The sequence below is a fragment of the Lates calcarifer genome, linkage group LG4, assembly GCF_001640805.2.
Source record: "Lates calcarifer isolate ASB-BC8 linkage group LG4, TLL_Latcal_v3, whole genome shotgun sequence".
Lineage (NCBI taxonomy): Eukaryota > Metazoa > Chordata > Actinopteri > Centropomidae > Lates > Lates calcarifer.
The window spans coordinates 18,088,371-18,104,217 of NC_066836.1; the positions used below are offsets into that span (position 1 = coordinate 18,088,371).

At 40.0% G+C, this 15,847-nt stretch overlaps 3 protein-coding genes across 3 annotated transcripts; 2 read left to right on the plus strand and 1 right to left on the minus strand.

The window, feature by feature from the left end:
- Positions 1–440: 440 nt before the first annotated feature.
- Positions 441–3,034, plus strand: shisal2a (shisa like 2A). Its single transcript, XM_018677320.2, has 3 exons — positions 441–768; positions 1,192–1,328; positions 1,526–3,034. The coding sequence occupies exons 1-3, from the start codon at positions 587–589 to the stop codon at positions 1,708–1,710; spliced, it is 504 nt and encodes a 167-aa protein (XP_018532836.1). The 5' UTR covers positions 441–586; the 3' UTR covers positions 1,711–3,034.
- A 5,262-nt stretch (positions 3,035–8,296) lies between these two features.
- On the plus strand, positions 8,297–12,091 carry LOC108883817 (leucine-rich repeat-containing protein 19). The gene is made up of 3 exons (XM_018677319.2): positions 8,297–8,376; positions 9,798–9,971; positions 10,145–12,091. Exons 2-3 carry the CDS (start codon positions 9,815–9,817, stop codon positions 10,534–10,536), a joined length of 549 nt encoding a protein of 182 aa, XP_018532835.1. The 5' UTR covers positions 8,297–8,376; positions 9,798–9,814; the 3' UTR covers positions 10,537–12,091.
- An 84-nt stretch (positions 12,092–12,175) lies between these two features.
- Positions 12,176–14,329, minus strand: tmem125b (transmembrane protein 125b). Its single transcript, XM_018677318.2, has 2 exons — positions 13,427–14,329; positions 12,176–13,305 (listed from the first exon to the last, which is right to left on the minus strand). Exon 2 carries the CDS (start codon positions 13,272–13,274, stop codon positions 12,570–12,572), a length of 705 nt encoding a protein of 234 aa, XP_018532834.1. The 5' UTR covers positions 13,275–13,305; positions 13,427–14,329; the 3' UTR covers positions 12,176–12,569.
- Between the last annotated feature and the right edge of the window lie 1,518 nt (positions 14,330–15,847).

A 15,847-nucleotide genomic window follows, 5' to 3' on the forward strand; every position in this document is an offset into this window, starting at 1 on the left:
GTGGTCCTCTAGATCATAACAACTCCAACACAAAAAACACTGAGAGGTAGATTGTGCACTGCAGTACCATTAGATCACAGTAACCTGTAGATGTTATTCATGTCCACCTGTTGTACTGCACAGGTCTCTGAGGCACTGAGACATTAGACTGCTTCCACTGAATTTAAATGAATGAGTTCACTTTAACAACGGTTCGAGTATGCAATTAAAACAGAGTTCAATTCTATTTGAATTCACAGTAAACTTTTAGTAATAATTTCAGGAATCTATTGCAGATTTAAGAGTGTGTAGGTAGAGTGTAGGTAGTGAGTGAGATGGATGTATGTGTGTGTGTGTGTGTGAGAGAGAGAGAGAGAGAGAGAGAGAGAGCGCTCCAGTTTACTGCAGATTCAAAGTTTTCCACCTCAGTCTCTGTGCGTGTTCATTCACGCGGTGGATGGAGAAACGCTCGCTGCCCCGGGTCCAATAGCGGAGCGAGCTCCCTGGAGGATGCCGGGATCTTCTTCTTCACTTTAATCCACGGACCATAGTTGTTTTTGCTCTCTCTCTCCCCCGTCTCCCTTTTTCTTTCTTTCGCCGCTGCATCATGATCTCTGAATGCAGCAGTTACTACAGCACTGACGGTGTATTTGTGGACGGTTTCTCCTGCCCCAGACCAGGAAACGCCGCCGCCGCTGTCTACTGCTGCGGATTTAATGATGTTAAATATTGCTGCGATGATCCCAATAGTTTTTTCCCGTACGAGTATGGATACATGTGGTGGCTGAGGTAAGAATCATTGTCATAACTTATTGTCATTTCTCATGATCATTTTTCTCAGGCGTTTTACTTACAGTAATTTTGTCACTTATTTGAATGAAGATGTCGTTGGCTGCGGAATCAGTTCTTCTATGATCAACCGGTGGAGTAATCACCATACAACTGAACGATTTTCTTGAGATTGCAGCTTTTTGTTTACTTTATTTTTGTGTGTATGTTTGTGTGTATTATTATGTGGTAATTAAAGCAGCAGCTCCTGCTTCAACTCTGACTCTACATTCCCCAGTGATTCAGCACTGACAGAAAATCATTGATGAAGCTAATTAGGCTCCTTCATCCTCTGGTGTCCTTTGCGCCAGGATGGATAATTACTTTAACCCAGTGAGACCTCTGTTTTGCCCTCTCCTCTCCTCTCCTCTCCTCTCCTCTCAGCATTGGCGCTCTGGTTGGTCTGTCCATTGCAGCGGTGGTCCTCCTTGCCTTCCTTATCACTGTATGTGTCCTCTGCTATCTCTTCATCGCCACCAAACCCAGTCGTCCTGACAATGGCCTACCCCTCAGAATGCCAGGTTAGTGTGTGTGTTTAGGCTCTCTTAAGTGCACTATATGATAATACTCCTGACGTGCTCCTCCTGAAGGCCTTCATTTCAGAGAGAACCTCTTCAGTCAGCTGCATTTTCATCCTTTAAATGATTTTTTTTTCTTTTTGTGTGTTTTTTGTGCTTTTGAACTTTGAATTTTGTACTCTTACCTGTGTGCTCTCCAGAGGGCGATCCCCCAGAGGGGCCCAGCCATGTGAGAGCCGCCTCTGCATCTGGTCCGCAGGGATTCAGAAAACACTTTGTGAGCAGGAAGCTGGACTGCGATAACCAGCCGCCAGACCCTGAGCGTCTGTTCCAGAGATGTTTCACACCTACGGTCACCAGCGTGAAAGTGGAAAGTCCCCCGTAAGGCCACTGATGAACTTCTTGTTTTAAAATGGTACCAGCAAGCCAGAGGCCAAGAGAGACACCCAGGAGCTACCAGGTGACAGCTATGGCACTAGGAGGAACAGAAACTGACAGAACCTGGTGTGCAGTGGAGTCATGGTGGTGGAGTAAAAAAATACATTTATAACATTATAAAAAGAACTATTCTCAGTGCTGTAAACCACACAATCACAAACTAAGAGGGCTCTGAAATCTTATGCCTTTAATAATGAATTACTTTCAAGTGCTAAATTTCTCTCCTTTGTGCAGCAGTAATTTAGAGCATATGACATGAAATGAAGCATTCTCCATCTTCTTGGGTGAGAATGCATATAATTGGCTTAAGACTGATTAATAATTGTTCAGTCACTAAGGCGAGGGAAACAAAGGGTGCAGGCTGAGTGTTTGTTGTGGTACAGCTTACATCCAGGATGTGCAGTTTCATGTGCACCTAGGAAAGATGCTGAGGATGAGGCAGATGGCAACAGCAACAACAAAAAATCTAGCTACATCAACACAACAGCTGAGCCTGGACATTAAGGTTGTGCACCCTTTATAGTTACATCTGCTACATTTTACTCAGGGAATGAGGGATTTGTAGGGAGGAACGATAGACATGAGACTGTCCTGACACACACACACACACACACACACAAAAAGAAAAAAGAAAAAAACACATTTAGGTTGGGATGGATGGTTGGGCATGTCTGATGTCTTATGATGACTTATCCTGACTTCTACCATCTTTCTTTTAAATTATTATTTTTCTTTAACCATGACCACAGCATTTCCCTAAACTTAACTGAAGAGGATTCTGCTGCAAAACTAATCCCTGTTTAACTCACACATCAATTGACATTAAATATTTGTTAAATCAGTGACACCAAAAATGTGAAGCTGAATGAAGCTGTAAAACTGAAGCATGAATGAAATGTCAGTCCGCTAATTCAAGTTTAACATCAGTGCTGAGCTAAAGGCCTGCACACACCAGGATTTAATTGGCAACAAACTCAGTTAAAGTCCACTGTGATCTGAAGATCCACTCAAATGTTCAGTGTATAGTTCAACTTGACCTGCAAGTTTATGCTGTTGACAAATAGCAACCCAGGACAGTTCTGACCTTTGTGGGCAACAGAGTAGCTTATGAGCTGTGTTACACCATCCACTTTTGTTTAAATTCTTCTGTCAGAGTAAAAATTGTTCCACAAAAGAGTAGTATTTTGCTGAGTAATGACACAGGCTTCAATGGTACAAACTACTCAGAGGTAGATTTATTTTCCCTCTTTAATTACTTTAAAAAACAAAAATGTGTGCAATGGTGAACAAAATGCCATAGAGAAGTAAACAGAACAGTACAGAGACAATAGAGAAAGAGAAGCTTCAGGAACTACTGAGCCTGATTAGCAAGTTAACTGTTAGCTAGCCAGCTATAGCAGTTCACCAACGATTTTGTGTAACACTGTGGCAAAGTTTTAGAGTTTAGACACATTCAGTCAATTCTGAAAAAACACCCAGGTTCTCATGCATCTGCACTCTCTCTGCAAACCAAACTAGTTTCTAGCTGCTGCTACTTAAAAGCCCAATGGATGGTATGAGCCTACCATATACACTGGTGTACTGGTATATTGGTATATTGGTAAAGCAGTATACATACGGTGTGAAGATGTGAGTTATTCTTTTATTCTGACCACTGTGCCATTGAGCTAAGGACATTTTGTCTTTTACTCAAGTATTCCACATTAATCAACCAATAAATCTATCCTTAGTACATTTTTATAGGGAGGGAGTTGGACACCCATCTTTTCAAATTTACAGTATTTTTCATATCAAAACAGCTAGCATAGTAAATGAAAGTCTGATGCTGCTTAACTTAATGACATTACATGTTACACCAGCCTTTTAGCTTCTATCTGAAGACTTCAGATTGCTTTGCAGTGTTTCTTTAGCAAGGCATACAGAGAGCTTCATTTATGTGGACCCACTAAGACACTATCCTCTGTATCTACTGGCTAGTCAGTTTAATCTGAAAACGTTCAAGTGCCCTTGTTTGTTGTTACTCAGAATGTAGTATTTATGGATTCTTGCAAATTGCCATGTCTTGCAATTGTGATTTAAGTTTCACTTGTGTATTTGTTACATGGAAACTGACATTCATTTTGAGTTTTATCATTACCTGTATTCCTTTTACAACACTCTGTTTTTTGTTTTTGTTAAAATGTACTTTAAAAATGTTAAATGTTTGGAGTAATCCACTGTGCCATATGTGTACATTTCAAAGAATCAAAGATGAAAACAAGACTGAAGGTACAGTTTATTTTTTTTAATGATGTTCCTATATGTTTGATGGTGATGATTTTAAAATGCATTCCATAAATATGTGTGGTGATTTATTCACAGTTCTTGAAAGAGCATCAATACATTGTGAATCAAAAGATGCAACTTGATTAATATGCAGTGATGCTGCCATTTCAGTGATCAACTATACTAGCCAGATGTCATGTTGGAGAAGCAACAAACAAGCTGTGAATCATTCAACAACACTGTGAAGTGCGGTAAAATTCAAACTGGGTTTTGATGCACATTCTGTACATGCATATATGATATCTACTTGGAAAACTGATAATGGCTATTAAATCATAAAATAATGTAATTATGACTTAATGTCAAGTCATTTATATTAATATTAAAAATGTCCTATGTGCACAGTAATGTTCAGGACATCTGTCCTGGAGACTAGCAGGTTTATGCCATTCTAGAGGAGGACACTTCACACACTTCATTTTCTGTTTTGCTGTCCTGTATGAGGATGTAAGGGACATACTTTTTGGTAAAATGTCCTCTACTTATGTTAATTTATTCTGCCTGCATGATTATGAAAAACTTGAATTTGCTTCAGGAGGGAACTTTTTTGTAGCAGTTCTTATTTGTCAAGCTTGAAGGCTGAATATTTTGTTCAGGGCCAAGCTGTAAAATAACCTGTAATTTTGCAATGAAATTAAATGTTTGGCCACTGTATCTGTACATTTGTTGTCCAAGAGGGTTGGGCACTTTGTGTGCATGAAATAAGATACAAATAAAGAATACAAAGTTTATAGTATGGACAATCAGGATAACAAAATTATAAATTGTAAACATGGGTGAGGAAAATCATCTGGTAAATAAAATATATATTAATACTGATAAAAAGCCAATTACTGAAAGTTAAGACATGAAGATGAGTTTTACATTTAGATTTAAAGGCTTCGGCAGAGTCAGACAGTTCGTTTGATGTAAGAAAGCAAGACAGAACAATAGGAGAAAGCGCAGCAGCCAGTACACTTCTTTGTAACTCTGGGGACAGACAGGAACCCTTAATTAAGGTTTAAGAAGATCAGACAGGTATTAAGGGACCTGTCCATTTGAAATACCATTATAACCACCTTAGAGTCTGATCTGATGTGGATAGAGAGACAATGGGGAAGCTAAAATTGGTTTAATGAAAATTAAATATAAAATTTTAGCTGCAGAATTCTGAACCATTTGAAGACTTTTAGCATGAGCAGTAATCCAGTCTGGATGACAGAAAGGTGTGAATTAGGGTCTCTGTATCTGCCATGGACAGAAGAAGATTGAAGTTAGGTTGCACAGGTGAAAACAGGTGGTCCTGAGAGGGAAGGTAGGATCAAATGTAACACCCAGATTCTTGGCAGTCAGATTTTAAGGAAGTACAAGTGTTACTTGATCAAACTGCTGTCTATGTATGGCTGGGCCACTGACCAGCATCTACGTTTTATCAGAATTTAGAAGCAAGAAATTATGTGACATCTACCTTTTCAAAGCAGACAAGCACACCACCACTGTAATCATCTGACAAGGGACATCAGCATTTACAGCCGGTTAGCATCAGAGCAACATAAAGGGCCAAGAACAGAGCCCTGGGGTACTCCATATTTTACATCATGCTAATGTATACATTATACACCATACATTATGCTGATGTAGTATTACTACAGGAAACACATCTTTTTCTGCCCGCCTTTGACATTCGACAACTCTTTTGTCATTCCAAACCCTGCCACTCCTTCCAGCCCTGCAGTAACCCCAGCATTCTTATATATTGACCAATTGTCACTGATTCTCTGCTAGATTGTGTATTGTGCTTCCTAAAATAGAAACAATCAGTTTTCAACCAGTTTTTTTCTGCTCCTTTCTCTTCGCCAACCACTGCCCCACATCCTGACTGTGCCTGTTGCTGGTCCCTTCCAGTGTTTGTCTGCTCAGGCTTAAGAAAGGTGAACTGAGTTTCTCTGAGTCATGCAGCTGAGTCTTCCATATCCTGAGCTGCAACTGTCTCTTTTGCTTTTCCATTGGTTTATCTTAAAGTTTCTTAGCACACACTTCTTTTCAGAGAAATGGTTCAATGAGCACCTCCACTGCCAAGCTGGTGTTTGTTGTTTGTACCAAACACATCCAGCTGAGCAACTCTGATCACACAGGCTTCCACTCTCTCAGTTTCCTCCGTGTTTTAAAGCCACTATGCTGGCTGAAGAGTTTAAGCGTAAAAGATTAGATGGTTCAGTGAGACTTAGAGTCAGTCAGTTCAGAGCTGTCACTGCTTGTGGGTTCTTAATCTTTCTCTGTGGAGAGTCAGCATGTTGGAGAGCCAACGGGAACATTTCTGAAAATGTATGTGGTAGGAGGTTTCAGTGTAAATAGATGACAGTGACAACTGACCTGCTTTGATCATAGATAAGCAACAGACAATCTTTTTCATAACCTTATTATCTTGGACCAAAGATAAAGGATTTAATATTCATAACACAAATAATCTCTTGTTGCCAGCTTAAAGATTTGTATACACCAAAGACATTTTGCTCAGCTCCAGTTCTGACAATGAGCACAATGAGAGATGCCATTAAAATCAGATGGATCTTCTCTTCCAATCTTCTACTCTAATCTGTAGACTGGGTGAGAAATGTATTCTTGGAATAGAGAAGTGTTGTAGTGTCTCAAACTAGACGTCTACATTTTAATAAGCTATGTTAATGTGTCAGATGGGTGATAAGAACTGGAACTGGAAATGACTAGAAGCAGAATGTGTACAATATGCCTGTGGCTGTATTCAGCATTTTCCACATATTTGTCATGATGGCAGAGGTGTGAGCAGACAAATCAACCTGCTTTGATGTTAGACTGTACCCAGTATTAGCTTGTCATATTGACAAGAACCACATGAGAAAGATGACAGAGTGGGCTTTGGTGAAAAGACATGTTTTTAGCAGTCACTCATTTCAGCAAGTAATTTACTGTAATTTAGTCCAGGCTCATTTTAACCAGGTGAAGTAGTGTCTTTACTTGTTTCTGCTGCTGATTCAGTCGGTGTCTCATTGACACTAATGTGTTCAGCCTGTCTTAAAAAACCTCTCAAATAAGACATATTAACCATTTTTCATCAACTATTTTTGACTGGATTGTATGTAAATAGAAAGTGAAAGTATTATTTCTTTTCACAAGGATTGGATGGGTTCTTGATGGTTTATCAAAGTATTATAAACTATTTTTTAAATAGGTGACACTGAGGGCTTCACAGCTGGAATTACATCTGATTATGTGAATAGAAAACTGGGAACTAAGGGACCACATGTAAATGATGACATTAAGGTTGTGCTGAAGAGAGGGCAATCTGACATTTTTGGAACAGCAGAGAAGGGTATTTTGACTTTTTAACACCCCAAAATGATATTTTAAAAAGTTTAATTTAAAAAAGTTACATGTTATATCATTCATTTGTCCTGTTTGCCTTACGTATGGAAATCTATAGTTCAGCTTCTGATGTGCACACTGGTAGCTGCAGTAGTCATGGTCAAGTGCAGCATGAATAATGAGGTGCTGAGAGATGAAAATCCATTTTTGAGTCAAGTGTCAAAAAACACACTTTAAGCACCTCTGAAGACACATTACTTCCTCTCACAGGCACAGAGATCATGGTTGAATGTAAATTAATAATAAAGGCCATCTGGAATTATTTCAGTGATTTCCAACCTGCTCTCTTCTCAGCACTACCAAATGGAGACCTGGTGACTTAGTGAGCGGTAAGTGGTTCAAGAAAAAAAAATTCTTTCTGTTAGAGAAGAATCCAATTAAACAATGTAAAGTCAGAGCTTTTTATCAGACCGATCTTCTGATCTAAATTGTAAATTGTCAGAGATACCCTCCATGCTCAAACAACATTCAGAGTGTGTGGAGCGCCTTTGATTTACACATCTTATGTGATTACAGTGCCACTGTCTGGTGTCAGAGCACAGATGCAACATCTAATGACAGTTCATTTCATCATGCTGTCTTTGCCCCCAGTTGAGGAGTTTGAAATTACTTTGACCTTTCCTTTGAAAGAGTAAATTGTGGAATTATTTATAATTCTAAATTCTGTTTATTTTCAGTTCCTGGTTGAAGAAGGAATTACACCTGTAAGGCAAATGACCTAATAAAGGTACTCATTAACATCTTTGTGTTAAGGGCATGGTGCAGCAAGGGAGGCGGTATGGCATGTTGTGTAACCTTTGCCCAGGAAGTCCAGCAATTTTTTTCTGAAGGAGCTGAAGAGGAAGACAAAAACACCAGGACAAGGAGAGAAACACCTGCTGTGTCATTTACCTTTTTTTTTGTACAGGTAAGCCACTTTTTTTTCTTTCTTTTTTCCTCTTTCTTTTTTCCAACATACTACACTATCCTCTTGTTATGGACTGTGTATGTTGACAATTGAGTTACTGTGAGTGGCTGGACTATGTATGTGACACAGACTGAATAGTCATATGACTTGAGGCACGGCTATTGTGTCGCTGGCCTACGTCACTCAACAAAATTTTTCTTATGTTACTTGTGTACTTAATACGTACTGCTATATGGAATCAAATATTCACAACCACCTATATATATATATATGTGTGTGTGTGTGTGTGTGTGTGTGTGTGTGTATGTCTTCTGTCTGGATTAACACATGTCTGTCTATGCTATATTTAAAATTAATCAGTACATAGTTCAGGGCTATAATCATGAACATAGTTCAAAACCTCCTAAAGACTCCCTCACAGTTTCTGTGTGAATAAGAGAACTAATAATATATATAATAATATATTATATATATATATATACACATACACACACACACACACACACACACACACACACACACACACACACAAACATAATAAAACACTACATTCAAAATGTTACTTATGTAAAGGCACATGGGTAATATTAGCAAGATGCACTTAAGTTAAGTAAAAGTAAGTAAATCAATTTTTTTTCAAACAAGTAGAAAATCTGTTGCTGCAGTATTTTCTTTTCTAATCTAAATCAATTTATTTAACAAGTTACTCACATGACTGAGGCATTAAGAACTCAGTTAAGGACTAAAATTACTCAACAAACAGATTTTGTGAACTGAACAATGCATTATATTTTACAAACTGTTCACATGATTGTGATAATCTGTGCTCTGGAGAAGGGTTATATCTGATATTTCAGTGTAAAGTTTCCCCATGACAAAGGGTTATTATTAACAGTTACGATGGCAGTGAAGACAATGTTTATGTAAACCAGGACAATCTCGAAGATATAATCAAATCTTCTGGAAAGTAAGTACAAAATAGAAAGACCAAATCTCAAATCTCAACATAAACCCTCTGATATTCCAGTGTCTATTTTTACTCATAAAACATGGGTTAATGAATATTGGTTTTAAAATATGAAACATGAAGTTTTTCAGTCTCAAAGGGTTTTTTAAAAAACAGATAATCCTATATGTACATTGAAAGAGTTACTGTTCACTGTAATTGTTCCTCAACTCCATAATGACTGTGAATGCATCCCTTCCTATGATTACAATGAGAGATGTGAGACAAAAATTACAGTCCTTGTCATGTAAATGTCATGTAAAATTACATTGTGAAGTTCAGTTGAAGCTTTAAATCATCTAATCAAGTGGGTTCTGTGATTATGGTCTTTTTTAGTGCAGTCCCTCTTGGTGTTTGGGGATGTTAACATATGATCCTTGGTAAACATAATCAGTCGATGGTTTTATTTCTTTAGGTTCTGCAACAAGAGAGATGGGTCAGTGGAGCTGCAGCATCCTTGTGATATCTTTTCTTTGTGGAGCTTTTATCAGAGAAATACACCCTGCTTTCATACTGGAACACAAAGGCTCTCTGAGACATCTTCTAGCGGAAGAAGATCACACTGATGGTAACAGTACTGAAATTGGAAGTAAGTAAAAAAAGCAACTCTGCTGGGTATTTTACCATCACCTAGCTATTTACAACCAGGTGTGTCTGAGGAACTTTGAGCTCTGTAACACTTTGCTTACAGGAAACATTTCAAATGCATTAGTGTTGGCCTCATTGTGGATGCAATAAATTATTTTCCCGCTGTTTCACCAGGGGCAGCCAATACAGATGAGAGCCCAAAGTCACTGGAGTGGTCTTATATGGCTGCAGCACTGGGCACAGTCCTCACCATCTCACTGCTCATTGTGATGGCAGTCAAGTTTCGCCTCTTCCATCGATTCCTGGCCAGCTACAGACACTCCCTGCTTCAAGAGTCTGATGGCATCAGCCAATATGGTCAAGAGGAGGTGTCTTTCCCTAACAACATCTCAGGTAGAATCGGAGTGGCTGGAGGGACTGTGAATGGGCTGGATGAAGATGATGATGGCTTCATTGAGGATAACTACATTCAGACCAGTGAGAAAGACAGGGCAGAGAGAGAAAGAGAGGAGGAGGAGGAAGGGACAGATGACAGCGATGATGATATTCAGTTCACTATAGGGTGATAAGATAGAGGGAAACTTCATCAAAAACAGCTGGTGTACAGCTAAGATGATATGGCACTATGGAGAGATCTTGATTATAAGTTTAAAACAATGGCACCCAATTTTTTTTTTACTCTTGACAATTGAAAATGAAACAGTGTCCACTTGCAATCACAGCTTGTATATGTCTACGAACGTAAGAGTGAGATCCCTTCAAAAGTCTTATATTGTTTCATTTAAATAATTCTTAGAAGCTGAACAGGCAAAATTATATCTGTGCATTGACAAAGAATACTATAATTTGGGGTCAGTTATAAAGGTACTGTAAGTTTTTGCTATTGCTTCATGCCAACGTTAGCATTAACAGCTGTTCACTAACAGCTTCAGTCATTGTTGCATTTTCAAGACAAAAAGTTATGTCCTCTCAGTAGGCTGGATGGTACAATGACTCTGTATCACAAAGTTGTGTTATGAGGCACACCAGGACAGGGCTAGGTGGTTTTCATGCTAACTGCAGTAGAAGAGGCGACATTAATAAAAGCAGAACAAGAATTGACACTGACATTACTTTCCACTGCTGGAGACAGAGCTTGGCAAATAAAGGAGTAAAGTTTTATGCTGAACTCACAACATTTCTTCTAAATTGGTAAGTACAGTTGTTACTACTATAATGCTAACATTGCTAATATTCTGATAGCAAAAACTTACACATTGCACCTTTAAAGACGTAAATGAAAACAAATTTGTGTGTGTTTTTTCAGTTTATCATTTTGTGGCCTCTAAGATTACATTGTGACCCTTTGGAGTGGGCCCAGCCCCTAGTTTGGGAACCACTGAAAGTGCACAGTAGGTGTAAGTTAAATGTGAAAGTTGAATGAGCCACAGTTGCTTAAAACATTACAATAATAATCCAACTTCTGTCCAAAATGAGCAAATTCAATAGTATGATCTGATAAAAGTAATGAAAAGCACATATAAACATTGTATAAACAGAAGTAAATAGATTTTTAAAATCTACTGCACGTCACTGAGTTCATGTGAGAATAGTGCAGTAGGAAGGAAAAAGAAGAGATTATCTGCATTCAGACTGATTACATCTATATACCTTCACCTTTGTTGTGTTAGAAGATCTAGTAAGTCGAAATGTTGCCTGTCACATAATCTTTACTTTTTCCTTTTATGCAGAGTAGAAATTGTTACAATTAAAGCTAAAATCTGTTATTATCTGTATTTTAATTAATATACTGTGTGTACATCCACCTGTAAATTGACTGTGATAGCACCAGTGATAGCACCAGTCAATCACTTGTGTAAGGAAAGTAAGTTATGTGTATGGTTGATATTTTGGCTCAACAACAAAAAGAGGATACAACTCGACACTGTTGTCTTTGTTGTAGTCTGAATGTGCAGAAAGTTACAGATTTCAGCTTGAAAGTGTCCAGCGTTTGTGAGACCCAGGAACTTCATTGTATCCATACAAGATAAAATTAAAAAAAAAAAAAAATCCATGTATAGTCTGAAACCTCTTTGTCTGAACAAGCAAATCATGAATAAATTAAATCTGATTGAAATTCTATTATCATTCATTTTCGATACATGTTGCCAGCCTGGTTCTTTGAGTCTGAGGTACAGAGCTCACAAAGCAAATTTAACACAGTAATGTTCTGATTTGATGTGAAAACAAATTGAGTTTACTGTCAACCATAATTATTCAGTTGTATTAAAAATAGTGCGTTCAGAGAGTAAAAATGGAGAAAATGCGTACTTATTGAGCCATTGTTGACAACAGTTTGTTGCTCTGGTGCAAATTATGTTCAGGTGCTCTTTTGAGGATGCTCAGTAGTCATCAGTTTTATGATAATGGCAACAAAAGGACTGGAAAAAGAGACCTGTGATGTCTTAAATGGGGTACTGACAGTAATGCACATGCTCTCCTGAATTCCTCTTCCGTTACCTCCTTTAATACGTATATCTACTTGACAAGTTTCATGTAATCTTCCTCTCATAGTTTCTTTCAGCCTTTTTCTGAGAGTGTTTTTGCCCATTTAGCTCGTTCAGATCAAGCTGGTCCTGCTGGAGGACGTCTCTCTCCTGGCCTGGCTCATCTGTCCTCCTGAGACACTGAACACCCGGACAGCTCGGCTCCCCAGCCTCCTCGCTCTGCTCATTCTCATCATCCTCCTCCTCCTCTGCTCCCTTTGCCTTTTAAGGTAGACCAGTACACTGTAGCCCACTACAGCTAGAGTCATGCCAGTCCCAGCAGCCATCAGCACCAGCCCAGACACCAACATTTCCCTGCTGTCATGACCTCTGCTGCCGATTGTGGCCACACAGAGCAGCACCGTCCCACAGAGCACCACTGCCAACCCCACAGCAAGAATCAGTGCTGGGTCAGCCCTCCCGCCGCTCTTCAGCTGGTCAATCCGGCGCCGGCTGCGCACACAGTTCATGTCCTGGATGGCAGAACTGAGGAGCTGCTTGAGCAGGACAGCGAGGGATAAGAGGCAGAGGGTGGTGCCCACCCCAAGTCGCCACTCCCCGGACAGGCTTGTGGTGGTAGAGAGGAGGCCCACGCCGCCGAGGCCCAGCCCCAGTATGAGAGCCACCGAGGCACAGTAACACAGCAAGGAGCGACGTGGCTCCTTGAACCACCACAGCTCCACCTGGTCATCCAGGATGCGTCTTTGCATCAAGGTGGGCTCTAGATAGAGGCTTGGGGTCTGACGCACAGTGTGGTGGGAGATCTGCATCTCAGTCATGGCACGTCAGGCAGCACAAAACCAGAATGACCTTGTAAGATTGTGCAGAATTTGGGTTGCTGACCAGAATACAACACTATTTTTAATAAGATTGCTTTTTACAGTTTCTATTTACCGGAACAATTCCAATGTGTGTGACAGCAATTACTCACTTTTTGTTAAATGAGTGATGCGTTGTTGTCCATCCATCCCATCAAACAACCTCAGTCAAAGGGTCATTACAGGAGTTAGTTTGGAAGGTCCCACAGCTGTTTGGTGTTGTTTCACTCTGTAGAAGAGATGATGTCCGCCTTCAGTAAAATATCATCCAGCTTCAAAAATATGATCAAATTGTGAGTTTGTTTCAGGGATCAAACTCTTGTTGGTGTAGATGATAGGAGTATCCTCATTTCTAGCTGAAGGCACACCCAACAGTACATAAGCAGGGACTCCCACAGTGTTAAAGTCAACAGGATTTTGTGTACGTAGCTCGTCCACATGTCTGCTCACCAAGCTTTCATCACCACAGTGACTGTAGTGGTGTCACAGATCGATATTCTGTGCCCTCCTCACATTCTCTACCCCAGTGCCAGGCAGAACAGTGGACCCCCCCTGCAACTCCCCTCTCATCACACGGGAACACCATCTTGTCTGGTTAAGTGGGAAAAAGACGGGGCACAATGGCAGTGTTGGATCATGGTTTGGACAGAGATTGGCGACATTGTCCGCCGTGCCCTCACACAGACAATGGGTTAACCGATGAACACAATGACTGTGCTGCAGAAGGCGGGCATTGGTGTGTGTGTGTATGTGTGTGGGTGGGTGGGTGGGGGGTGCGTGGCTGTTGTGGAGGGCTGAGTGATGTCAGTGTGAACTGATAATGGTGTTTCTGTGATCCCAAGGATAGCGTCATTCACACACTGAGCTGAGCCTCTTAGATTGGCCACTGTGAATGCTGTATCTCCTCAGTGAGACGTTCACTGACCCGAGCCAGCTCATCTGTGTCTTCCAGTAACACAACCGCCGACTCTGAAAACATCTTTTTCTTCTTTTAATGCAATATTTCACTCTGATGTTTAAAATAGGAAAATCGATGTAAACAATTCAAATACAAACTTGTACTTCAGTACAGTCCTTAAATAAATGTATTTCGATACTTTCCAGCACTGTGGTGAGTCATTTTGTTCACGTGTGGGAAACAGACTGTACAGAAGAACACAAAACATATCTGTAGAACATGGACGTTATTGTACAAATCTTGGACGCCATTCAGTTCTGGTAAACAGGATCTCAGCAGAGAGTCAGAGTCAAACTACTGTGTGTAACAGACACACAACTCTGAACCACACAGACAATGACAACAACAATAAGAACAAAAGTATTCCCTGAAGAAATGGAGAATGGAAAAAGGGAGGGGCTCCATAACAAGCTGGAGAGACAAACACAACACAGGCAGAGTCTCTCTGCAGAGAGGTGGAGGAGTTAAAAAGACAACTCCAGCTCCAAAACCAGAGACAGTTGCGCCCAGGTGAAGCAAGTGGATTGTGTGTCTTGGATGGAGGAACATTTCTGCAATGATGATGACTCTCCAGACTATAAACCAGATAAATAAAATAGAGGAAGGCTGGGAAGAGGAAAATGATGAACAAGAGCTCAGGAAGAATGTGGGGGAATTGATACATTCTCATATGACCGCAAACTAAAAGTTTGCATCAGAGAAAGAGAAAAAGAGAAGATGTTTAACAGGCAGCTGCTGCAGCTTCAGCTGGAGGAGGTTTTTGTCATTCTGATTCCAGCTCACAGTCTACAAGTCTAGTAAGAGAAGAATCAGGTCCTCTGTCCACCAGCCCTGAAGGTGGACATCTGTGAGCTGTGTGTGATGTGTGACAAAATTATCCCTGATCCTCGGAACCTCAAATTCCAGGATGACCCAGAGTCTCCTGAAGAGGTAGTGAAAAAATCTTCATCTTAATTCACACACGCAGTCTAGATTCAGATTTTCTGTTCCTACACATCAAGACTGTCGGCATAGTTAACACTACACAGCTCCCTCTGGGTAAGAGCAATTTAGAATATGCAGTATGCATTACATTTGTTAAATTCCTGGATTTAATCAAAGAAAGAAAACTAAGAGCTCTATCCACACTGTGGCTGTGTTGAGGGGAATACCTCTGACTAGTGGTAATGGGTCGGGGACACAAAATGCACTAACTCCCCCTAGTGGACAACATTAATTACATAACGTGTACAATTCAGCCTTTGACTCTACGGTAAATGAATATTTGAAACCAAGCTGAATTAATAATATAATATTAATTAAAACACATCTCCATCCATCCATCCACCCATCCATCCATTATCTATACCACTTATCTATTAAGGGTCTGCCCGAGACGCATCTCAACATGTCTTAAATTTACCTGAAATATCACTTTGTTCATGAGAAATGGAAACCTGATGAGGAAAGACGATAGGATAAGAAAAAGGGAAGACAGAGCAAATGAGGGGATAGACAGATACGTACCCCTGGTAACTTCTCCTGCACCAACAGCTGATGGTGACTCTACTGGGGCTTTTAGTCTTGTTTTCACCTG

Coding starts and splice junctions, on each gene's coding strand:
- shisal2a (XM_018677320.2), top strand. CDS start 587: ATGATCTCTGAATGCAGCAGTTACTACAGCACTGACGGTGTATTTGTG. Junction 769..1,191: donor GGATACATGTGGTGGCTGAG/GTAAGAATCATT, acceptor CTCTCCTCTCAG/CATTGGCGCTCTGGTTGGTC. Junction 1,329..1,525: donor CCTACCCCTCAGAATGCCAG/GTTAGTGTGTGT, acceptor TGTGCTCTCCAG/AGGGCGATCCCCCAGAGGGG.
- LOC108883817 (XM_018677319.2), top strand. CDS start 9,815: ATGGGTCAGTGGAGCTGCAGCATCCTTGTGATATCTTTTCTTTGTGGA. Junction 9,972..10,144: donor TAACAGTACTGAAATTGGAA/GTAAGTAAAAAA, acceptor CTGTTTCACCAG/GGGCAGCCAATACAGATGAG.
- tmem125b (XM_018677318.2), bottom strand. CDS start 13,274: ATGACTGAGATGCAGATCTCCCACCACACTGTGCGTCAGACCCCAAGC.